This window comes from Paramisgurnus dabryanus, chromosome 17, assembly GCF_030506205.2.
Source record: "Paramisgurnus dabryanus chromosome 17, PD_genome_1.1, whole genome shotgun sequence".
Lineage (NCBI taxonomy): Eukaryota > Metazoa > Chordata > Actinopteri > Cypriniformes > Cobitidae > Paramisgurnus > Paramisgurnus dabryanus.
Window position 1 is genome coordinate 25,714,055 of NC_133353.1, and position 25,768 is coordinate 25,739,822.

Sequence of the window (25,768 nt, forward strand, 5' to 3'; positions counted from 1 at the left end):
CAATGAAACAGGTGCCCTTAAAATGTACTTTATCGCTGAAATATTTTTAGATAGACACAATGATTGGATATGATAATTCATAATTCTGCTCAGTTATTTCAATGTGAATATATATCAGCTACTATATAGTCATCTTTTGGTAATATATTGCTACCATGTACTGCATACTGTATATACTTTCATATAATCCAACCCTCTACAGATAAATGCACACATATGCACAAACCGCTAACATACAAATACTTTCACCATAATGATTCGTTGTCAAAGACAAATAACCCAGCACATATGGGCCGGCCCATCTGAGCTGACAGTGAAGTTACACAGATATTTATAAACTACAGTAGAGCCCCTTGATTTGGGGCCACGTGTTTCTATTCCACACACCATACACACTATTCAGTCACAGAGTGGCCTCCAAAATCTGGCATACAAAATCTAATTTAAACCTGGAAAGTTGGTCGCTAATCAAATAAGCGTACAGTATGTGTGGCATTGAGCAAGTTTACGTCTTTCCACAAGAGATGAAATTTATATTCTTTAAATGCACAAGATATTGCATTGGCAGATGCTTTAATCCATGCAACAGTGCATTCAGGGTACATTTTATCAGTTTGTGTGTTCCCTGGAATTGAAACAGAAACCTTTGCTTAGCATAGAAACAAGATTCTTGATCATGCTGAGATAACATTGATCATTAAGTTTTACGTAACCGTGTGGAGTCTCTGCCACCTTGAGTGCAAGCTGTCATTAAAACAAAAGTGGGACAAATTCCAATTCTGCATGAAAATCTGAAATCCATGTTTTTTAATTCAACTCTAATATAATTGATGAATTGGTATCCTACGTTTTCACTAGCAGTATCAAGTTTGTGGACTTTATGCACACATGCTCACTCGTGGGCTCTTGGCTCCTAAACTCCGCCCTCCCCCTACGGGCTTGTGCAAATGTATAGCCATTAGAATGGAGGGAGTGAGCTAAAGAGAGCCATGGAGAGAACTGTCTTGAGGACAGATTCGACCGTTTTTATTCTCTACGCACATAAACGCTGCCAGGTTCACGTGTGTGTGAGTGAAACCGGAGCTGGAGTTGGAGCCCAGCAGCAGAGAGAGTACAGCTGTGAAAGAGATTCACGTGCGAGTGAGAAAGAAAGGGTGAGCGAGCGAGGTGCAGCTGTTGAGGATTTGCTGTGAGCTGCTTAAGTCATGGCTTGGCTCGTGTCCTCTGTTTTTGACCTAATAGCTTAGAATCAGGTTGGGCAAACTCGGTGAACTCGGAGAGTTGCGCATCCTGCATCCATCTTAGCCATAAGCTTGTTAGAAAGTGATCGCAAACAGCTTTTGCCTAAATGAAAAGCCAACTGTTTTCACAGGTTTCTGCCACTCATCACTCTCAAATGGGGCGGGGGTCTTGCCGTATCACGCGCATGGGGGATATTTACGTTGGCACGTGGGATTAAAGTACTATAAACCAATCGAGCGGTTACCATTAATCAGGAGCTCTGTTTTTTGGAAAGTCTGTGTGCTTTACCTTCTCCTCTTTCTGTTTCGTTGTTCCCCGTGTTGCAGGCAGAGAAGAAGGCGAAACTGGTGTCTATTATCAACTCAATGGAGGACCTTGGCGAGGTAGAGCCAGAGCTCCAGAAAGAAAGCTCCAAGGTTACCGTCCCGCTCCTCTTTTCTCCACCAGCGCCGGCAACGCAGCAGCAACCGCCACAGCCTCAAACCCAACCTCAACCTCAGACCAGCCTCGAAGCCCAACCTCCTCCTCCTCAGCAGCAACCTTCAGCATTCCAACAGCAGCAGCACCCTACAGATCCTGCCTCTCCAACCGTTGCTACCACCCCAGAACCCGTGCCTATAGGAGATGGAAACAAGACTTCGCCCAAGTCCACTGACACAGAGTCGGAGTATGAGGTACGAGCAGGGTCCTGTTCATCCTGTTTGGGGTTGTGAGAGAGGATGTATTTTGATTCATATAAAAGGGGTACAGAAAATGTAAAAAAAAAGAATGCAGACGACAAATCAACAGCTTGCAAACCTAATAAAATACCAAAGATTTGGCTCTGTGATCCATTTTAGTACTTTATCACACAGGATGGCCGAGGTTTTGGCATTGGCGAGTTGGTTTGGGGGAAGTTACGTGGATTCTCCTGGTGGCCCGGACGGATTGTGTCTTGGTTGATGACCGGTCGCAGCCGAGCGGCCGAAGGCACCAGATGGGTCAGTTGGTTTGGTGATGGCAAGTTTTCAGTGGTAAGTTTTTATTTATTTATTTATTTATTATTATCTGTGCTAGGTAATTTGATAGGAAATCGGCTTAAATTAGGGCTGTCAAAAGATTCATCACGATCAATTGCATACAAAATAAAAGTTTTCAGCGGTAAGTTTTTTTATTTATTATTATTTGTGCTAGGTAATTTGATAGGAAATTGCTTTAAATTAGGGCTGCCAAAAGATAAATCACGATTAATCGCATACAAAATAAAAGTTTTCAGTGATACTTTTTATTTATTATTATCTGTGCTAGCTATTTTGATAGGAAATTGCTTTAGGGCTGCCAAAAGATTAATCACAATTAATCTCATACATAATAAAAGTTTTCAGTGGTATGTCTTTTTATTTATTATTATCTGTGCTCGGTAATTTGATAGGAAATTGCTTTAAATTAGGGCTGTCAAAAGATTAATCGCGATTAATCACATACAAAAAAAAGTTTTCAGTGGTATGTTTTTTTTATTTATTATTATCTGTGCAAGGTAATTTGATAGGAAATTGCTTTAAATTAGGGCTGTCAAAAGATTAATCGCGATTAATCACATACAAAAAAAAGTTTTCAGTGGTATGTTTTTTTATTTATTATTATCTGTAGGGCTGGAACGACGCGTCGACGTAGTCGATTACGTCGATTACGTAATTACGTCGATTTGCCGGAAATGCGTCGATGCGTCGCACTGTTTACATTTTGAAATGAAGGCGGCTTCAGCTCCGACCGGGTGATACAAGTGTTATACCAAACAGACAGAACGCGATCAAAAGTGTGGGAATACTTTAAGCAGAGACCAACTAAACACATACTGTGTAAAACTGAAATGGCATACCACAGCAGCGCAACACCTGTGTATGATCATCTTAAAAGAAAACAACCTGGGGCTCTCCGACCTCAAAATGACGAGACGTCAGCGTAAGAATTTGAACTATTACAGTAAGTTTTTATACTTACTCTATAAACAATAGAATCAATACATATTGTGCTTAATACAGCTGTGTTTACATCTTCGTTTAATACGAGCTGCGAGACGCCTGACAGACGCGACATTGCATCGCTTCTGGGCAGTATGTTGAAACAGTAAATAAAGAGCAGGACATGTTTTTATATTAAGAAGTTATGAAATAATAAGTTACTGTCACATTGAGAACTGATAGGCATGTGCCCGCGTGCACTGAAAGCCAGCTGGCAGTGCGGAGTTCCCAATGAACGTCTTTTTTGCGAATATGTGCGCAGATATTACAGAAGCTCGTCTTGTAAGGTATTCCTGACATGCGTTTATTTAAAGTAACAGCGGCGTAAACGCTGTTTATAAAATATTAGAAGATCATACTAACTGAACTTGTTTTTTACCTGGAACTTAAGAAAAGTTAAATGTTAAAGTTAAATGAGAATGCAGTACTACTAATAGTAATAATATTAACAGTAATAATATAACCATTACATTTTATATAAGGGTTCATGAATCACAATGAACTTATTTTTACTTCAGTCTGAACTAATGCTGAGTTAATGCATGTACTAATCATAAACTAATGTTTAAAATATTAATATATGCCTATTTTATTGTTTAAGGTGAATAATGCCTCTTTTAAAGTGGCACTGCCACTTTATTTTTCATGTTGAAAATTTTGGTTTGTGTGTTTGTTTAATTAAGAAATGCTTAAATAAAATGTTGGCGTTAATGGCAGATGTTACATTTATTATTTGTTGGGGAATTATATGTATAAAAAAATCATTAGACTATTCGATTAATCGAAAAAATAATCGATAGATTAATCGGTTGAAAAAATAGTCGATAGTTGCAGCTCTAATTATCTGTGCAAGGTAATTTGATAGGAAATTGCTTTAAATTAGGCCTGTCGAAAGATCAATCACGATTAATCGCATACAAAATAAAAGTTATCAGTGATACTTTTTATTTATTATTATCAGTGCTAGGTAATTTGATAGGAAATTGCTTTAGGGATGCCAAAAGATTCATCACGATTAATCTCATACAAAATAAAAGTTTGTTTTTGCATAATATATATGTATGCACTGTGTGTAATTATTTTGTATTAATAAATACACACACATGCTTATATGTTTTTAAGAAACATGTATATAAATATTTATTTACATTTTTATGTATTTTAAATTATATATAAATAAATAAAAATATTTTCATATGTATGTGTGTATTTATATATAGATGATAATTCCACACAGCACACATACAAATATATTATACCAACTTTTATTTTGTGTGTGATTAATCACATTTAATCGCCCTACTTTAAATGTTGCTCTTCAACTTTTTCGGTAGGTCTGTGTTGAGAAACTTTTGCCTTTGAGTTCTTTCCAAAACGCCTTTCACCAGCCAACCTACAATAAACAACCTATGTACAAGAAAGCCATCTTCGAGGTGTTACAGGTACAGATTCATTTGTTGCTTTAATGCTACAGAATAGAGTTTTAACAAGGTTAAGTTCCAATTTAGTCCAAATCTGTCTAAAGCAAAACCTTTGATGCCGTTCCAAACAGGTAGCCAGCACTAGAGCGGGCAAAACCATTCTCGGATGTCCAGAGAGTGACGACACTGACAGTTCAAAGTCAGTAGACATGCAAAACAAACAGATGATTGAATGGGCCATGACAGGATTTCAACCCACAGGACCTAAAGGCCTCGAGCCACCTGAAGGTAAGACACACAAACAGTATGAAGGTATATTTGGTGCAAAACAACTGCACACCTGTGACAGTGGAATTTGTATTTGTAGAGATTATCCACACATGTGTATCAGTAAATTTGAAGTCACAGATGAAGAGTTGCAAACTTTTAGATTTTTTTTCTTTCCCTCAAATACAACACAACAGTTACACATTCACAAATCCTCCAGTGCAGCTGCACAAATCCCATTTTACAAATCACAGATTAAGAAACTCACAAGCTCACGTTTTTTGCTACAATTGCTGCAGTAAATATGGTGCAAAACCTACTTGAACACCTGCATCAAAGTATGTGAAGTCACACACAAATTTTGTACATTCGCAAAATCAGTTTGTGCATCTGTGCGATGAGAGTTGCATGTGTGTAAAAAAAATTTTCACAAATATTTTTTTATTTTTGAAATATTTTCTAGCACAAACACAAGTACATAAATACAACTGCTTGAATCTGCTGCTACGAGTTTCAAACACTCTTTTTCGTGTGCTCTCTGTTTTGCACCAAATATCTCGAGATAAATGGTGCGAAAGTGATTTGTATACCTGTAGGCTATGTTCAGCACTGCCCACCAGGTGGCGCCTGACACTCACTGAAGCAGAGTTTATTAATTACCAGCAATGTTTCAGCAAGGTAAATCGCCTTTATCAAGGTATTATTTTCACCAAGTGGAGAACAATACAAATGGGAGTGCTAATTATACACAGATGAAGGTAATTACATACAATATTCCAATGATTCATTAGTAAACAAAATATAAGTTCCATAAATCTCAAACCATCAATATAAGTAGATTAAAAAATACAAGCAGCAAATACACACATAGGCCTACATTTAACTAAGATACATGATTTTTCTTCTAATATACTAATTTGGATGATTATTTCTGTCTTTTTGAATCGGGTAACTGAACAACTAAATTGTTTTTATTATTATCTAAACAGTTGTTCTGATTTCTTAACATTTACCCTGGATGCTAACCCAAATCAAATCAGCTTTTTAGACTTGTGGGTAGCTTGTAATTTTTTTACATAGGGATCCGATTAAAAAACCTACAGCTCGTCATACACTATTGACAGTGGATTCTTATTGTCATGAGCAGGGCCGTACAGAGGATTTTATAAATACCAAGGTCCATATGTATTTTTCTAATAGCAATTGCACAAACAAAAGAAACATTTAAAATCCTTACAATTACCTGCAAAAAAAGTTAGACCCTGTGAAGTGAAACAATCACACTAACATAAGCACGCTAAAATACTTACCTGTTCCCTTAAAGAAAGAAGAGTTAACTCAAAAGAATAGTTTAAAAATAGTTAAAGCAACTGTTCTAAAAGAGCTGATTAAAATTTAATATACCGGTCTAAGAACAAAACTAACCAGAATAAACCCATACTTAAACCAGTTAAATCCATTTAAACTTATTTAAATAAGAAAAGATTAAATATAAAGGATTTAAAATTATTTATTATACATATCGTACTGTAAATATTTATTGATTATTTATTGACACATCTTTTACTATAAACATTTATTGATTATTTATTGATCTACATTGATTATTTATTGACACATCTTTTACTGTAAATATTTATTGATTATTTATTGATCTAAATTTTGTACGGTAAAAATTTATTGATATATTTATTGAATCATCTATATTGATATATTTATCTAATTATTCTATTTATCTTACTAACTTACCTATTCCATTTTTATTCCTGTTCAGTAAACTGCTAATTAATTTATATAAGTTTTCATGTCTCATGTGTCTTTTCTAATATAACATACACCACTCAACGAACCTAGAACTGGTCCAGTAGCATAGTTATTACGATTGCAGTGACATAAGTGCTACAACTGCATTTTGTTGAACTTAATCATCCTATAACTTCATTATTGTATATAGCAATTGAGAAGGTATTTTCATCTAGAAAGTGAGGTGAGTTGGACCAATTTTTACTTAGACAGGAGGCCTTTTAGGTATATTAAAGCCTATTAGGTATATGTAGGCCTATGTGTGTATTTGCTGCTTGTATTTTTTAATCTACTTATATTGATGGTTTGAGATTTATGGAACTTATATTTTGTTTACTAATGAATCATTGGAATATTGTATGTAATTACCTTCATCTGTGTATAATTAGCACTCCCATATATATTGTTCTCCACTTGGTGAAAATAATACCTTGATAAAGGCGATTTACCTTGCTGAAACATTGCTGGTAATTAATAAACTCTGCTTCAGTGAGTGTCAGGCGCCACCTGGTGGGAAGTGCTGAACATAGCCTACAGGTATACAAATCACTTTCGCACCACTTATCTCGAGATATTTGGTGCAAAACAGAGAGCACACAAAAAAGAGTGTTTGAAACTTGTAGCAGCAGATTCAAGCAGTTGTATTTATGTACTTGTGTTTGTGCTAGAAAATATTTCAAAAATACACACATGCAACTCTCATCGCACAGATGCACAAACTGATTTGCGAATGTACAAAATTTGTGTGTGACTTCACATACTTTGATGCAGGTGTTCAAGTAGGTTTTGCACCATATTTACTGCAGCAATTGTAGCAAAAGACGTGAGCTTGTGAGTTTCTTAATCTATGATTTGTAAAAATGGGATTTGTGCAGCTGCACTGAAGGATTTGTGAATGTGTAACTGTTGTGTTGTATTTGAGGGAAAGAAAAAAAATCTACAGGTTTGCAACTCTTCATCTGTGACTTCAAATTTACTGATACACATGTGTGGATAATCTCTACAAATACAAATTCCACTGTCACAGGTGTGCAGTTGTTTTGCACCAAACATACCTTCATAAAACAGGCAGTTAAAATGTTTAAAATTGCCTGAGTGTTAGACTTTGAAGCTTGCGCAAATGTAAACTTTCCCCATTTATCGCATGCGTGCCGAACCGTGGGGCCAGGGTCCGAAATTAACACCCGCCAAGCGCCAAATGCGGGTAGATTTTCCGTTTGGCAACTAAATTCAAAAGGCTACCCGCCACACTGGCGGGTGATTTCCATACCAAAATATTAATGCAATATAATGTGTTTGCCAGTAACTAATCTGGGAACGAGGTGAGCTAGCCACAGAACGTCTCTACGTTCCAAGTCTCGCACTAGAGACGGTCTGTAGCTAGTACTGCAGGTAACTTGCGGTCTGCAGCTATCTGCTGCATATAAGCTATCAAAAGGCATCCCCTCCCTGCCCGTCGGGCTATCTTGACTTATAGGGAGGAAAAAATATATTTAAATGCTTATGCATTCTTTCACAGATTTGGATGGGTAATAATGGTGTATGAAATTCAGGCATTGGGTATTTAAAGTACGCTTGAGCTCGCGCTCGAGTTTTACTTTCACTTTAAAAAAGCCGAAAAGCCGCAGTACAGGAAGCAATCCGTACTGATTTGTCATGGATTTGTTGGGCAAATCCTCCAACTTCGTCCTGTCAGTCATTACTATCCTCACGTAAGAAAATTAAATCTCTCGCAGCAAGCTTTAAAGTATAGATTGTACGAGCAGTGAAAAGAGTGACTTGTGCAGAATCGCTCTTAAAGCGACAGTAGCCCCCGTTTTTCTGATCGAAAAAATGATCCAATCTGTAACTGGATGATCCAAACTGTGAGTTTTGTGAACCACTGAACCACTTTTAAATAGTGAGTATATCTGGTGTGGGGGATGAGCAGGAACAGTTGGTTTACATGGAAATCCAGTTTTTTGTTTGTTAAAAAAACAACAGCATCAAAACAACAACAAGAATAGCAGATTAAACATTGTGGTTAGAGGACTTGGCTTTGTATTGGCAAAATTTTGCCTGTGGTAAAACTAATTGAATAAGCATGTGCTATGCCCACAAAGTCAAGTGGCATTTTCTTATCTGTGACTTCAGTTAATATTTCAGATTCAGATGTATCTGATGTATAGATATTTCACTTCGGTTAGAAGAAAAATTTGTACTGATGATTGATATGTACTGAAAATTGATATGTGTTATTTGTGTTTTGATAGATGTTTTGTCTTAATATTCTACATTAAAAGTAATGTATTTTTTATTCGGGCTACTTGCATTCATTTCGGGCTAGAGTGCCTGCCCGAAAGGCTACCGGGGATTTTGAAATTTTTGCGAGCCCTGCCATGAATACAGCAAATGAAATTAATGTACATGTGACAAAAAAGGCTGTTTATTATTCTGCCCGGTAAAAAATATGCTTGGCTGGTGGATTTTTTCATCTACCAGTCCCCGTGGCAGGTGAGCCAAAAAGTTAATTTCGGACCCTGCGTGGGGCCATTAAAGCTCCCGTTCTTTTTGTTTTTTTGAAGCTTTGATTGTGTTTACAGTTCGCAATATAACATGTGTTCATGTTTCACTTGTAGAAAAAGGCGTTATTTTTCACACAATTTACTTATCTGTATAGCGCTGTTTACACTGTCCTACACTGATCCGTATCTTACACTGATACGGATCGAGTTCTGATTGTGTAGTTTGTTTAGTGTTTTGTGATTCGATAGCAGCTTAGCTTGCTGTTAGCTTAGCTGGCGACTGATGTATTCCTGTGGGCGGGATCTACTGACGTCATTAAAGCAGGAAGTAGAGGGCTGTAGTCCAAACGGGCCATTCTCTGTAGGCTTTGAAAGGGGAATTCTGTTAAAGAAAATATATCGCCTGGCAGTGAACTTTGAGCTTTATCATTTTACAGGTAGTATTTATGCTATTATAGCAACATTACACACTAACTAGGGTTTAAAAAATGGGATCAGAAAGAACGTGATCTTTAACGAATGTGTAAACAATTTCTTTTTCAGAGGAACGGAACCCATATAAAGAAGTGTACCCAGAGATGTGGGTGGAACCAGAGGCAGCAGCCTACACGCCCCCACCAGCAAAAAAGCCCCGCAAAAGCACAGCCACCGAGAAACCCAAGGTCAAAGACATCATTGACGAGAGGACTCGAGGTGAGCTGATACTCTCACTGAACGGGGTCAGAGAGTTTAAAGAGTTCTCAGTTGTAAACGCACACCCACTCGTGCTAAATCTGGATTATCGCTTTCGTCCACAGGGTAAACACAAGAGGGTGTGTCTGCACCTATCACAGGGGCTGCTTCTAATCCTGCAGGGTTAAAGTGACATTGCTCATAAATTCTGGCTCTTGTTAAAACGTCTACATTTTATAATTGTAAAATCAAACCTTAACCTACACAGTCTAAAGTTTCTTGAGTTTAAAAAAACATTTCAGATGTGTTTCTTTAAATACAGAGACTTAAATGTCCTAGTTATAATTCTATCAAACACAATACACAATTCAATTTTTGGTAGAAAAATTAGAATGTAGGGGAAATGTTCATTCTTCATAAAATATCCCAATTCTTTTGTGATGCACACTGTCTGACATTTTTAGGGGACAATACAAGGGCTGTTTATACCTGGAATTAAGATAAGTTTATACCTGGTATTTTAATCCGTCTCTTTTGTCCACTTTCGACCACTTCTTTCCTAATTATTTTGAGGGGTGGTCTGTGGGCGAGTCCCTCTGCTTTCGTTTAAACACGAGCGGGAGAAATGAATGGTTTAAATTGAACATGTCACATATCTTTGGAAAGCTAAAATTCTTGTGATTTGAATGATGTAAAGCGTTTTAAGATACAATCAACACAGTAGGTACAATTTGTGTCCTTTTTAGGCATTTCTAGCCTTTTTCAGGAAGGCTAAGGGAAACCTTCTTCAATATTTTAGAGCAATCGATGAAATAAGCTTGCGCAACTCTTACACGCTCGCAAAATGAATAAAAAATTAAAGAGGCAGAGAGCAGCCACTTCATTTTTATCAATAAAAGCCTAATGATGCGTTCAGACCAGCCGCGTTTGAAGCGCATAGCATGAGTGATTTAAATGTTAAGTCCATTTAAAGACGCGTTGACGCGCGTATGGAAATCTCGCAGCGTGAATGAGGCGTTTATGCGCTGTGGTAGACACAATTCTGCCTCATTCGTGCGTCTAGTTCGCGCGAATGGCACTAATTGAGCATTGCCGCGGGAAATGCACGAGCTGAAAAATTTTATCTTTGGTGGAAAAATGTGCCGCATTAACCAATCAGGAGCTTGCTCTTGTACTGACGTGATTACAGGAAGTGAGTGGAGTCACAGAAGTCTATGGAAGGCCCTCCCATGACGTGAATTTCCCCTTGAATGCCCCGAAGACTAGAATTTCACGTGCAGCTTTCACGCGCTAATTAAGCAATTAAACTCGAAATGTTCAAGCGGCAAACTAGACGTGGTAGATGGGAATTTGATGCCTCAAACGCGGCTGGTGTGAACTAGGGCTGGGTATCGGTTCAGATGTTCCAGATCGATTCAATTTCGATTCAAAAGCTATCGATTTGATTTCGATTCCCGATTAAGTTTTCGATTCCGGTTCTCGGTTTGGTTTATATACTCGATTCAACTCAATGAACATAGATTTAATACAAATACTATATTGATAAAAAAATAACAGTGAACATAAGTTTACAAGTGGGTAATTAATAAAAAGAAATTAAAAGCCACAACACTATCGTTGTTGTCTTGCTTGCGAAATCTAAAATGCTTCCATATCAACGTTGATGAAGCGCCTAAAACTGCCATTTTAAGCACTGAATGAAAGAATGACAGGCTCGCCTCTCGCTCCTTGTAACATTGCGCAAGGCGTGACATCTAGTGAAGAAGACTAGTAATTAGAATAACGTTAATCTCACGTTCAATGTTTGAAGAAAAAACATGAAAAAAAAAATCGATTCTGCTCTTTGAGAATCGATTCTGAATGGACCACGTTCAAAGAAACGATTAATCGAAAAATCTTTTTTTTTGCCCAGCCCTAGTGTGAACCCACGGTAAAGATTACATTGAACACCATGGGTTCGCGCTAGAAGTCAGGGTGGGGCGGCACCAGTCGTTCGTAAGTTCTTACACAGTCATGAAGAAATTCTTATTTTAATTGATGGATACAAAGAAAACAAAACAGTTCTTGCGGATCTTCATCATCAATTACGAGCTTATCGATGTGATCTATTTTGGCTGACATCTTATTCCAACCGCTTTTCATGGACAGAGGCTTCCATAAATATTTAGTTACAACTTATTGTTACGTTTAAACTAAGTTTAATGGTGCAATGCAAAAACACAGGTCCGGTGTAAAAACATAGTGCTCGTTACATTACATTAGGTCAATAGGCAGAGAGTCTGCTGTCTTTTGTGGCTGCTTGAACACATTCGACCAGATGTGCATCTACACCACAAAAGCAATCCAGTCGAAAGCATTTTGCTGAAAACATTTCACACTCCGATTAAATCTGTATTTAGCGCTGTCTACTTTGATCCGATCGACCAAAACTTTTCTTAATACCAGATGTAAACAGCCTCACAGATAAGTGCATTAGGAAAAATTAAAAAAAATGTGTTTTAAGAAAGTGAAATGTCCACAGGACCTAATGTGTCCAAAAACAACCAACTATGCTAGCAAAATTAGTGTGGTTTAGTGTTAATATTTTGTTTGTGGTTTTTTGTAGTAATGTATAAAGATTATAATTAGTTCCTATATTTTAGAGCTTACGGTGAGGAACAGTAGTTATAATGAAAGGAGCTGTTAAATCAGCAGGGAGCTTTATTAACCAATCAAACGGAGGGAAACAAGAACCACAGTCATCTCTTTTGTGGGTTTACCAAGAGTTTCCTTGCACTTGAAATAGTTTAGTATGGATGACGGTCTTATATTTTTCTTCTTCCAGAACAGGCTTTATTATTACATTTTTGCTTCCTTCAAAAACATTTGTTTTATCGCTCTCATACTGCAATTGCGTCCTGCAATGGGAGAAGTGATTGCGGCTTTGTATCAGTACTGATGTGGTAAAGCATTATGCACTTTTCCCTATTCAGAGTAATACAAGTGCAGCATCTTGTTAAAATATATAGTCTTTGAACCTGTATATATATAGATAAGCTATACAAGTGTGGAGTCTTTTAAATATGCACATATTTAAATATGAAGAGTAAATATAAATTCATTTTGACTAATTTCGGTAAAGCGTGTTTTCTATACCAAGAAAATGACAAGATAAAAACCGCTATTTTTTGTTATAAACTTTTACATAGCATCTGTAGGTTATACAAACATAAAAAAATTCAAATCCATAATTAGATTTTCAAAGATTTTTCAACAAAATGCAATAAATCCAATTTTTTTTCAATCCAATCCAAATCTATTGAATCAATATATAAATGTGCATTCATCTTTCCCATGTTATATTCATTTAGTTGACTAGTGTTAAACACTGATAAAAAATAAACATTAATGGCATTAATCAAAACACTTACTTTGTCATATTAAAGGAATAGTCTACCCTTTTGCCATATTAACTATGTTATTACCTCAACTTAGACGAATTATTACATATCTATCTTTTTTCAATGCGTGCACTGTACAGCGCGTCGTGAATGTGTTAGCATTTAGCCTAGCCCCATTCATTCCTATGGTACCAAACAGGGAAGCCACCAAACACTTCCGTGTTTTCCCTATTTAAAGACTGTTACATGAGGAGTTATATACGTAAGTATGGTGCCACAAAATAAAATAAATTTTTGGCTAGGGGGGCTAGGCTAAATGCTAACACATTCACAACACGCTGTACAGGGAAAAAAGATGACAGAATAACACAGCGAATATCGGATTTTGCGTTAAATAAAGAATTTACTTTTTAATACTGACCAGATACAAGACAAGATACACATTTTTCAAAATGGCGTTTATCGCTTTGTGGAACCAAACATTTAATTTGTAACCAAACGGTCTATGAACACTATTTACTTCCATAGTATATTTTTTTCTTACAATGGAATTCAATGGTGCTCCTGTTTACGGCTTGATTACAAATATTTTTCTTTGTGTTTAACAGAACATTTTTGATCATTTTTGGGTGACCTATACCTTTAAGCAGCTGCGCCTGACTTTTTAACTGTGCAGTTCACAGACCAGGGGTCTTCAAACTTTCTGTGAGCAAGGGCTACCACAATAGATAAAACAGTCTGGAGGGCTACTTTTTTGATATAGTCTACTCAAAACATTTTTCTTTTAATTGTTAATTTTATCTTATATGACTTAGGTGATATGTTTTATTATTGTTTAAAATGTCAACATACATAAAAGAAGCCAAACTGATATAAAAATATTAATAAATAAATTAAGAATGTGCTGTGGTGGGCAACTCACAGACTCTGTGTTTGGAGAAACCTGGTTTGGAGAGACGCTTCTCACTTTATAACCGCTGTTTAACTGAACTAAATTAATGCCATTTTAAAAAGTGAAAAACGAAGATGGTGAGGTAATCGATAATGACGTTCATTGACAGCGAATGTCATAATAAATTTTTCTTTCAGACAGTTTTATCACATAGTTGCTGCAATATCTGTGATGTTGCTAAATGTTATACTGCCAATACAAATCATCACAAGTACATTGCTCTAGTTATAGCACTACAGTTTGCAACATTTTTTCAGTGAGTGAGTACAGCTGTGTTTCTAATAAATTACATCTTGTTGACATTGAGTTATATCATAAGTTAGGCCAGCTGAAGTTCCACAAACCATTTGAAGAGAATTTAATGCTCTTCAAATGCCTGAAATGCTAGTAGTTTTAAACCACGTTTTCTTTATTCTTTTGTTTTTAGAGAGACTTGTATACGAAGTTCGTCAAAAATGTAGAAACATTGAAGGTATGTGATACACGTATACATTGTGATATAGCTGTCAATGGTGGAGCCTCAGGTAATCTCTCTGTATTTCTCTCTCTGTCTCTGAACACTGTTAGACATCTGCATCTCCTGTGGCAGCCTTAATGTTTCCCTGGAGCACCCGCTCTTTATAGGAGGAATGTGCCAAAGCTGTAAGGTAAAAGCCAGGAAATTCCTGTTTCCTACTTCCTTAGGGCTGTTTTGTTTGCATGCTTGTAATGTTTGTATCATTTCCATTTATGTTATTGGCAGACGCCAGTGTGATATTTGAAGATCCACTTCACATATAATATATATCACAGCAAGCAAAAACCGAGGATAAATATAGACCCAATATAGTCCGGCTATGAGTAACCCATTTCACCCTTAATAACCTTGAATTTGGTTTTATGCCGTTTTTACCAAAATAACTTGGAGAAGTACTATATTCCATCATGTAAGCAAAGTCAACAGGTGTTCAAGGTGTTTGCTTACATTTCTTTTACACATTTTAAACTTATACGCATCGTCTATTATTAGGCTATGTTTAGACGTCTATTAGACTGGTCCAACAACCAACACCAATAAACCCCAACATTCTAAAGTTCCAACCGACTTGGTGTTCATTGGATCGTTGTAAATTGGCCTTTAACGGGACACCACTTTTTTGAAAATATGCTTATTTTCCAGCTCCCCTAGAGTTAAACATTTGATTTTTACAGTTTTGGAATCCGTAGCATAGCTGCAGGAGGCACAATGATATTACGTAGTGTCCGAAAATAGTCAATTTTTTCCCAAAGTCCTTGATTATTACGCCAGAATGAGAGTATAGTTCCTAGCCATATCGGCTTAGAAAATCACAGTTTTTAGTTTTTTGTCGGTCTTAGTACTCAATGTATCTGAAGAAGAGTCAAGTTTAAAATAGGAAAAATATCAAAACTCTTTGGTTATTTTTAGCGCAATGCTAATGGTCTAATCAGATTCAATGGATTATGCTAAGCTATGCTAAAAATGGTACCGGCAGTCCCAGAGATCGGCTAAATGAATTCCAAAACGGCAAGAATCAAATGTTTAACTTTAGGGGAGCTGGAAAATAAGCATATTTTCAAAAAAAGTGGAGTGTCCCTTTAAGAAGATATTTTGAGGTTATGTGTCCTTACAATGGAAGTCAATAGGGACATTGTTATTTGGTTACCAACGCTTTTCTCCCTGATTGGCATTTCAATGTTTAAACCCATCAAAAATGTTAATAAAATTAATTATCATTAATAATTTATTGCTGGTAATTCTGCTCCTCTACAAAGCTAAATGTGCGTACGGACGTTTTAACTTACAAATCATGATTCAACAAAAACTCTCATACTGAAATGTATTTTAAATGTATGCAAAAACGTAAGAACAACTTAGACAACACGTGTGCAATAATCACGAACAAGGAAAATGAACCCTATTATATATATATATATATATATATATATATAAAATCGGTGTTATATATATTTTATACATTTTTTCCTTGATTATTCATGATTATTGCGCACCTTGTTTTTACGTTTCTGCATACATTTAAAATAAATTTTAGTCAGAAAGTTTTTGTTTAATCATGATTTGTAAGTTAAAATGTCTGTACGCACATTTTACGAACAAATTTGTGCGTACACATGCTTAGTGAATGAGACCCATTGCCTTTTGTCTTCCTCATCTTCCTGAAAATACGTGCCTTCTGCACATGCGTCGAAAGGGTTTATGATAAAAGAGATGCTCACGTTCACAAAATACTTGCAAGATACTCACTGAACATTAAACTCTGATTACACATGAGATTAAGTGAGTATCTGGCAAACATGAGCGTCTCTTTTATCATAAACCCCTTCGAAGTGTCTGCAACATTTTGACATGATGCGTGACGCACATAGGTTCACATGGCGCGATGAACACATATTTTAAATGACGAGCCTAAATACATGTTGTGACGAGCTTCGCATCGTGTGCCCTCGAAAAAGAAGTCACCGGCCTCCACTGAAATTAATACAAAAAAATAACAAATAATATGTTATATATAATGTGACCAATACTCATATTTGAGACTTGCTAGCTAATATTTTGTGCTTTTTCGTAGAACTGCTTTCTGGAATGTGCATATCAATATGATGACGACGGCTACCAGTCCTATTGTACCATCTGTTGTGGAGGCAGAGAAGTGCTCATGTGTGGAAACAATAACTGTTGCAGGTAAGACAGCCATCGAAGCTTACTGCATCAGGGTTACCTTTATCGCTATTATATTTTAAGGTAATATTTTTTGTGCTTTTTTACAGGTGTTTCTGCGTGGAATGTGTGGATCTGTGGGTGGGGCCCGGCGCGGCACAGGCAGCTATAAAAGAGGACCCGTGGAACTGCTACATGTGCGGGCCAAAGGGTCAGTATGGCCTGCTGGAGCGTCGGTCCGACTGGCCTAGCAGACTGCAGCGCTTCTTTGCCAACAATCACGATCAGGACTTTGTAAGTGACTTTGTGATGTTCATTGAAAAATCTCATTTTTAAAGGAAAACACCACTGTTTTTCAATATGTTACTATGTTTTACCTCAACTTAGATGAATTAATACATACCTATCTTTTTTTAATGCATGCACTTTTAATCTTTGTAAAGCGCTTCTTGAATGTTTTAGCATTTAGCCTAGCCCCATTCATTCCTATGGCTCCAAACAAAAGTTTTATTTTGTGCCACCATACTTGTGTAACTACTCATGTAACAGTCTTTAAATAGGGAAAAGATGGAAGTGTTTGGTGGCTTCTAAATTCATCCCTGTTTGTAGCCATAAGAATGAATGGGGCTAGGCGGAATGCTAACACATTCACGAGGCGCTGTACAAAGATTAAAAGTGCACATATTGAAAAAGATAGATATGTATTAGTCTAAGTTGAGGTAAGAACATAGTAAAATATTAAAAAACGGTGGTGTTTTCCTTTAAAGGCTGATAATATTGCTTTAAGATACGAGAGCAAATATATCTATGATACGAAGGTTAACAAAGGTAATGGCTTCAGTTATATTATGTAATGCTACATCTCCTAAACCCTTACATTTCCAGACCATGTACTTTAAGATCATCTTGGCAAACGGCCCATGTGAAAAAGCAGCCAAATAGTGTTATAGTCACGCCACATTGTGATTCAGAATACAAATCTTAACATTCGGTTTTATCTTACCATACAGATTACAGTACAGGTCAGCAACTGTTATTGTTAACATTATTAAAGACCACAGATAGGCAGCCCAAGTTATAGGTAGTGAAACCGGTCCCCAATACCTCAATTACCGTACAGACTCTTAACAATAATCCCTTGTTACTGGACTATTTAAGGTAAAGGGCTTCTTTGTTACCTACAGACGGCATGTACTGACAGGTGTTCTTTTATTACAAACCCAATGTGTTTTAAGGGTCTCTCTATCACTTCCCCTCTCTCTCTTTTTCTATGGCTCTTCTCTGACCCCTGTTCTTCTCTTACAGGAACCACCAAGGCTCTACCCTCCCGTTTTGGCAGAGAAAAGAAAACCCATTCGTGTCCTGTCACTTTTTGATGGGATCGCAACAGGTTAGTGAAGAATGTCCGTCGTCCCTTTTGTGGTCTCAGCAGAGCTGATCGCGTTACGCCCGTCCCGGGTTTTAAAGTGCACTTAGCTTAACCATTGCTGGATGATATCGCTGTACCGCTCACGCTTTAATGTGTGATGGCACTGTGAGATTGAACTACTGTTGCAGTTGCAATGTTGATCCATTTGCACTTAAATCTTGATCCAGTGTATGCGTATCTGTGACTGGATAGAAAAATTGAAAAGACTAAACCAAATAGTCATGGTAAAATTTATTATATAATAATAGTTATTGAGAAAGTGATTTTTATTGTAAAACATGGGGTGGAATTCAAAGTCACTCAAAATGCTTCTCTGCCAATGACGAGTTTTTCCGGCAATCCGTATTTCCAGACTTTTAGTGCTAGACTAGTGCTGGGGTTTTCAAACTGTGGTTCGGACCCACTACTAGGTCTCAAAGTGGGATCAAGTGAGTTCCGCAAAGTTACTTGGATGTTTTACTGTGGGTTCACACCAGCCGCGTTTGAGGCGTCAAATTCGCGTCTACTGCGTCTAGTTTGCAGCTTGAACATTCTGAGTTTACTTGCGCATGAAAGGCGCGTGCGAAATTCTTGTCATCGAGACATTCACGTGGAAATTCACGTCATGGGAGGGGCTTCTGCGACTCTGCTCGCTTTCTGTAATCACGTTACTACTAGAGCAAGCTCCTGATTGGTTAACGTGGCGCGTTTTTCCGTCAAAGTTCAAAATTTGCTTTGCGGCAACGCTAAATTCGCAGCATTCGCGTCTGATTTAACTCATCAAGTAAGAGAAAATGCTTGCTTGTCAATGAATCCATATATCCTGCAATCCATATATCCGTTATTATCCACCAGATGGTGCTCTTACCCAACTTATACAACCCGGAAGCAACCTCTCAAGTCAAAGAGTTCAAACTCAGTGTATGTTTTGATCATCGCTCTTAATCGGATTTATATCATAATTTTTTTTTTAAAGCAGAGGGTCTGTTCTTTCGTTTGTTATGTTGTATGTTTATATATTTAAAGAAGAACATTTTCTGGAAGGCATTCAAGCATTTTTTCAAATACGCCGTACTTTCGCATCAAAAATTGCAGATTTCCGTGCACAAAATATGTGCTGCGGGCCTTGCATGATTTCAAAACCCCCGCATTTTCGTAGCAAAAATCACATATATCTTAGGAGGAAGTAAAAAAATGTTGCATTTGCTTCACACAAGCGCCATGGTAACGTTATGAAGTGACGTGATTATGTGACGTGAACATCATTCAAAAGCTGCAAATGCTGCAAAAAGTTCCCGCAATTTTTGCAAGTTCCTGCAATTTTTGCAAGTTCCCGCAATTTTTGCAAGTTCACGCAATTTCATTGCATAAAAGTTTACGCATATTCCATCGCATTTTTTAAGAAAACATGCCGCAAGATCAAGGATTTTTGCCCGCAACCATAAAAAAAAACTCTGCGTTCTTATGGAAGGACTGTTAACATAAAGCAAAAGATTAGCATCATGCCTTTCGAAAAAGTATGTTTTATTTGTCTATATCTGAAAACTTCTTAAGAACAACTTTCTCCAACTTTAACTTTGTGCATTTATCCAGTGATAAAGCGTGAAGTAGTCAGGAGATGCTGTGCGCTGCGTTGCCAAGTCTTTCGCGTTTTGGCGGAATTCAGATTTAGGCATTTCTGCGGCTTAAAGATGGAAGGATTTCGTTAATTAATTATTGGTATTTGGGCTCTGAATAGTCTTTGAGATGCTTTTGGGATAGTTTTGAATGTCCATTGGGCTGGTTTTGATACGCGAATCTGGCAACCCTGGCCGTGCGCTTGTGCAGACGTTTGGTTCGGGTTATGTACATGTAAACAAACATTTTAACCCTTGTGTGGTGTTCGGGTCTGTGGGACCCGTTTTTAATGTTTACTAAAAGAAAAATTATGCAATTAATTATTGTTTCAACCTCAGATTCATTGGCCTTGGCTCATTTTCTATAAAGAACATAAAAATAAACAAATTTATAATGACTGTACACTGTGTACCCCCCTACACATTTATATTACATATGTGGTGTTCGGGTCCACTGGACCCGGGGTTAATAAGAGTGTAAAAATTGAATGTGCTATGTAACTTCACTCTATTTTTCTTCTATCTGGGACTCCTGTGAGTGCATGAGTGTGTTTGTATTTATGTCTGTACATATGTGATGGATGCATGTCAGAGTTTTGTCCTTCTGCACTTGCTATAATGCTGCAAGGATACAACATGTTATATATCAAGCATGAACACTCATCTGGCCCCACTGTCCCAAACACTTTACCTTCTGTCTAACAGGAACCATTCTACATTTTCCCATTATCTCCCTTACAAAAAATATTCATGCTTGTATTATAGTAAAAGTGTAGTAATCATGGCAAATTGGTGTATTGATTACCATTTGTAAAACCATGGGTTTACCACAAAACCTATGGTGTGTGCGCGCACGTGTGTGTGTGTGTGTGTGTGTGTATGAGTGCGTGAGAGAGAGAAAGTAAATAGAGAAGTAGAAATAGAGAAAGTAAAATTTTATATCCAAGCATTTTTATCATTTTAGGTTGTAGCCAATAGCAACACATTGTACTGCAGTGTGTGTGGACATAAGATGGACAGGACGACACAGTATATGTCTATAAAATGCAAGAAATGCATATGCAACACAGCTACATGGTAAAAATCTGCTTCTTATGTGTTGTGTAGGCTGGCATGAACAGGTTATGTGTTCAATGTGGATGATGTGTTATGATACAGCATCTTTCCAGATGGGGCTTGTGCTATGTAAACTGACACAAATGTGTACAATTTCAAACTAAGTTCAAAGACTTAAACATCAAAGTGATAAAAAACGTGTTTGAGATGAAAAAGTGATAAATACTTACTTAAGATAAACATGTTTTTCCCCAATATCTGGGAGAGAATAGAATTTTCTTCTCTTATTTCATATTATCACAAAAACGAATAGCACTTTAATCTATAAATAGTCCTCTACTAGTGGTAAATGACAAATATTAACCATAAATTCTGTCTATATTACTTGCAATAAGGCTAAAATAAACATCTGTAAACAGTTATACATAAATTTGTATGACTGGATTGTTTTAGGATACGAATAATGCCATGGGTCCACTAGACCCACAAACATTGTCTAAGTAACAAAAATATGAACACCACACGAGGGTTAATCAGATTGCAATGTTAGGGGTACATGTAAACTGTATTGCCATAACCTTCAATCTAATAAAATTCATACTGACAAAAAATTTGTGCATGTAAACATAGCCAATAAAATATAAACTACTCTCTTCTTAAAGAGAACAAATTTCTTTTTGTATTTCTAAATGTATTTTTCTGCATATTTCTATAAAATATTTTGATGGGTCCTAAAATAGATTATACCTGTCTAAGTGGTCCTGAAATGAAAAAGTTTGTAAAACCACTGGATTAAAGAATGTGCATAATTAGTAAAAACTGAAATTTGTGATCACCATGGTGTTTGTTTTGTGATTCAGGGCTCCTGGTGCTAAAAGAGCTGGGGATCCAGGTGGAGCGATACGTAGCCTCAGAAGTGTGTGAGGACTCCATCACCGTGGGCATTGTTCGGCACCAGGGACGCATTATGTATGTGGGTGACGTGAGGAACGTCACTCGTAAACACGTACGTTTCCACAAATGTCCTTTGCCTCGCTCAAATGTACTTGACTCTAAAATAATCCAGCAGTTAAAAATTGTGCCGGATATGTGTTGCCGAAAACTTGTGGAAGCTCTTGATATGAAAAAAGTTTTTTCTGTCATCATATCCATATAACCTTGTGAAAGCTTGGATTATATAAAAAATGTATTTACTAGTAATCAATAACCTACTTACTGAATTGTGGGAACACAACTTGAAGAACAATTGAACATGGTCACATTCGCAAACAAAAATCAAATTGAAACAGATGTGTAAAGATGACAAATAATTGGATTTCAGCTGTTCAGACATTGACTGAAAATTAGGAAATTGAAATTAGTGGATTGCATGTTTTTTTTATCGAACAACAACAATGATGTATTTAACTACCCAGTTTTTTAAGCAAAATTTTCTTTCATATATTCCACAGATCCAAGAGTGGGGTCCCTTTGATCTTGTAATAGGCGGAAGCCCGTGCAATGACCTGTCCATCGTGAATCCTGCAAGAAAAGGTCTCTATGGTAGGGCTGTATATAGCTGTGTCATTTAGCTTTTGCAGCCATTTCAATATGACATGACTGTACATTTTGCAAACTTATGTACAGATACTAAAGAGATACTAAAATTATCACTGCTCACAATTTTAATGTCAATATGTTGCACTGAGCTTTCTTTACTGTCTGTTTTTTGTCCCCCAATGCTCTCTTAGAGGGCACAGGACGGCTCTTTTTTGAGTTTTATCGGCTGTTACATGAAGCTCGACCTAAACAGGGAGACAACAGGCCGTTCTTCTGGCTCTTTGAGAACGTGGTGGCCATGGGTGTCAGCGATAAGAGGGACATCTCTCGGTTTTTAGAGGTGTGTGTCAAATCCAATAAAATTTAAATGAAGCCTTTTTACATATCTAAAACAAAAGGTTGCCCAATCGTTTAATAACCCTCATACAATTTCAAATCATTTTTTTCTGTATACATTTCTAGAAATGTCGATGTTGCCCTTTTTTGCATAGTGAAAGTGAATCTGAGAGGGCTGTGAGGGCTTTGGGTTGTAAAAGATGTTTCATGTTGACTGCTATTTATAATCCATACATCAAAGCTTTTCGTGAAGACTGCATGTACCATTATGTATGTACCAAGGTTTGGAGTTGCACCTTGATACCAACCTGTGTGTTTTTGCTGCTCCCTTGTGGTAGATGGGGCTTGCTGTACTAGAAAAAATTAACCCATCATCTACTGACTTAGCTTACAGGAATAGTTCACCCAAACAGGACTGGCCGCCTGAGCCTTTCTGGGTCCCTAAGCAGACTTTTGGGTTCAGAATTTCTTGCCCTCAGTGCCCCCAATACATCTGACTATTTTCAATGCTTGAATATTTTCAAACTATAAATCTTACATTTTACAAACCCATTATTGTATTAATTGTAGCTATGTTTGGGATGTTGGAGTGTCTAAAAAAGAAAACAAAGCTTGCATTACAAGTATGCTGTGATAATCAAAACATTTGACAATTTTAGGTGAACTGTCCGTTTATATTTTGAGCACAGACCACATTGGGATTTAACATACAAAGGTTATAAACACTTAGGAGATCTTTAAAGCTCATGTAACACACGCTGTTTCTGCATTTCTGATGTTAATCTGGAGTACCTATAGAGTAGTATTACATCCTTTAAATCTTCAAAGAGTCTTTAGTTTAATCAGATTTATAAAAGAAAGATTAGTTTTACTGAATCTTTCCGATAACGTACGAAAAAATGAAGAAGGAGGAGTTACTACCGCAGGAGTCATGCAACACTATACAACACTTTTAACTTTTGATTCAAATGTTCTTGTCGTTTATATAATATGCACGCACCTATTTCTAACATAGACAGAAGTCTTACTTACCGCGTGCAACTCATGACCCGGTTGGGAAAATCCAGCGCATCAAACACACACGCAAAAATCCGCTGCTACCCCGGATAATAAACTATATCCATTGTTTTCATAAGGCTGGCTTTCTTCTCCTAACATCCAAAAACACACTTCTTCTTTTGTGCCATTGTTGAGTTTTGAAATTAAACCAAGCTGTGTCGCGTGATAAGATGTTTGCAAGTTAGCGTCTCCCGCTGATTGATGGGTGGGCGGGGTTTTCCGGGGGAAGTGCCCATATAAAGAAGTGATACGTATAGAAAACCCCTGAAACGTCAGCTGGACCTTTAATCGAAAAAAAACTTTCCGAAACTTGTACGAACCCTGGCGAAGTGCATTCGGCACAGAAATACTATGTAACGCCCAACTGCTTTTTTGACACTTTGCCTACGTTTAGCATGAGGAAACAACTCTATAACTGTGTTAATAAGTCAGAATGCTTGAAATACCATTGACATTGACCCCCCCCCTTTAAGAAACAGACGTGAAGAAATGGACAAATAAAGTAACAAATATTCTCTAATATAATTTATTGTTAAATGCATTCAACTATTTGGAAAAAAGATTTTTATTCCAATATGCTTCCCACAACCTATAAACACACTTTCAAAGCCACATAGTTTAGGGTTAGGGTGCTAAGAATGATTTAACGATGTATTGTAACTACAACATTAAATGTATTAAAATGCACACATTTCTACCTAATTCTATCCCTAATAAAACGCTGAAACTTGCTCCATTACTGTTTTTTGTAAATTACATATATCACAAATATTTTCCATCTAAAACAACGTTTTGTAGTTTGCCTCATTGGATAATACTTTTGTCTTTTAACACATCTATCACTTAAATACTGAATGTTTATCCACTTACGTCATCTGTTGCACTCTTTAACTTTGAAACTAAAGCATCCTGCTGAAGACGTGAAAAGTAAATGCACTTTTCTTTGATTTGATTGGTCCGAGCTCAGCTCTGTAAGCAGCAACTCCCGCCTTCTTTCTTTTGATTGGCCGCCTCACTCATTTTGCCATTGAGGAGTGCTGTTGCGCTGTATTGCAGCAGCTCTCTTGGGGCCCCTGGTGGCCACACAGCCCTAAGCAGCCGCTTTTATTTCACTTAGTGTCTTATGCAGGCTCTGCACCCAAAAATAAAAAAAATTACCCCATAATTCACATCATTTCGTCAGCCAAACACAATTAGTGTTGGCAAGTAGAGATATTAAATCATATCCTGGCTCCTCCTAGCCTTGTTATGGCTTGATATTAAACCCATGATTTACTGTGTGTAAATCATAGTGGCTGTGTGTGTGAAGACCATCCATCATCAGAAAAAGAAATCCAGATTCTGATGGGTTAAAAAATGTCTTTTGAAGCAAATTGATACGTTTGTGATACGTATTTTGAGCTTAATTAGAGATTGATAAGTCACATTTAAATGTAAACAATAAAATGGCGTCATGTGGGTAGGTAATATGATCATTGGTTCGTGCATGTCTTGTAAACTGCAACGAGACTCACTTTTAATCCCTAAAAGTGTCATTAAATAACTTCATGCAACTTGTGTCATATATTGTGTCATAAGTATTATGAATGCATAAGGTTTCATACAAAATTATAATCCATTATTTATTGAAAATCTTGATCTGTTCATCCCTCTCTTTGCCTGAACTGGGTCATTTACATATTTCTTTGATGTTTACTTTGATGTTTACTTTTGAAGCTAAAGAGTGTTTAGGTTCCAAAAACAGAAAGAGTCATCTGGGTTTGAACAACAATACATTGAGTAAATAATGACAATCTTTCATTTTTGGGTGACCTATTCCTTTAAAGGGATAGTTCG

General features: G+C 36.9%; 1 protein-coding gene across 9 annotated transcripts in view; it reads left to right on the forward strand.

Annotated features, from left to right (window-relative positions):
- The window catches only part of dnmt3ab (DNA (cytosine-5-)-methyltransferase 3 alpha b), a 66,403-nt gene that overhangs the window by 37,191 nt on the left and 3,444 nt on the right, over positions 1 to 25,768 (forward strand). For 8 of the 9 annotated variants that reach the window (XM_065288490.2, XM_065288492.2, XM_065288493.2 and 5 more), the window contains 13 exons: positions 1,569 to 1,916; positions 2,097 to 2,255; positions 4,577 to 4,684; positions 4,795 to 4,951; positions 9,781 to 9,930; positions 14,669 to 14,713; positions 14,809 to 14,888; positions 16,830 to 16,942; positions 17,029 to 17,212; positions 18,224 to 18,308; positions 21,859 to 22,004; positions 22,450 to 22,540; positions 22,729 to 22,877. In XM_065288490.2, the coding sequence (XP_065144562.2) occupies positions 1,569 to 1,916; positions 2,097 to 2,255; positions 4,577 to 4,684; positions 4,795 to 4,951; positions 9,781 to 9,930; positions 14,669 to 14,713; positions 14,809 to 14,888; positions 16,830 to 16,942; positions 17,029 to 17,212; positions 18,224 to 18,308; positions 21,859 to 22,004; positions 22,450 to 22,540; positions 22,729 to 22,877 (1,815 nt within the window). The remainder of the gene's footprint in view (positions 1 to 1,568; positions 1,917 to 2,096; positions 2,256 to 4,576; positions 4,685 to 4,794; positions 4,952 to 9,780; positions 9,931 to 14,668; positions 14,714 to 14,808; positions 14,889 to 16,829; positions 16,943 to 17,028; positions 17,213 to 18,223; positions 18,309 to 21,858; positions 22,005 to 22,449; positions 22,541 to 22,728; positions 22,878 to 25,768) is intronic. The other variant, XM_065288491.2, reaches the window with a different exon arrangement.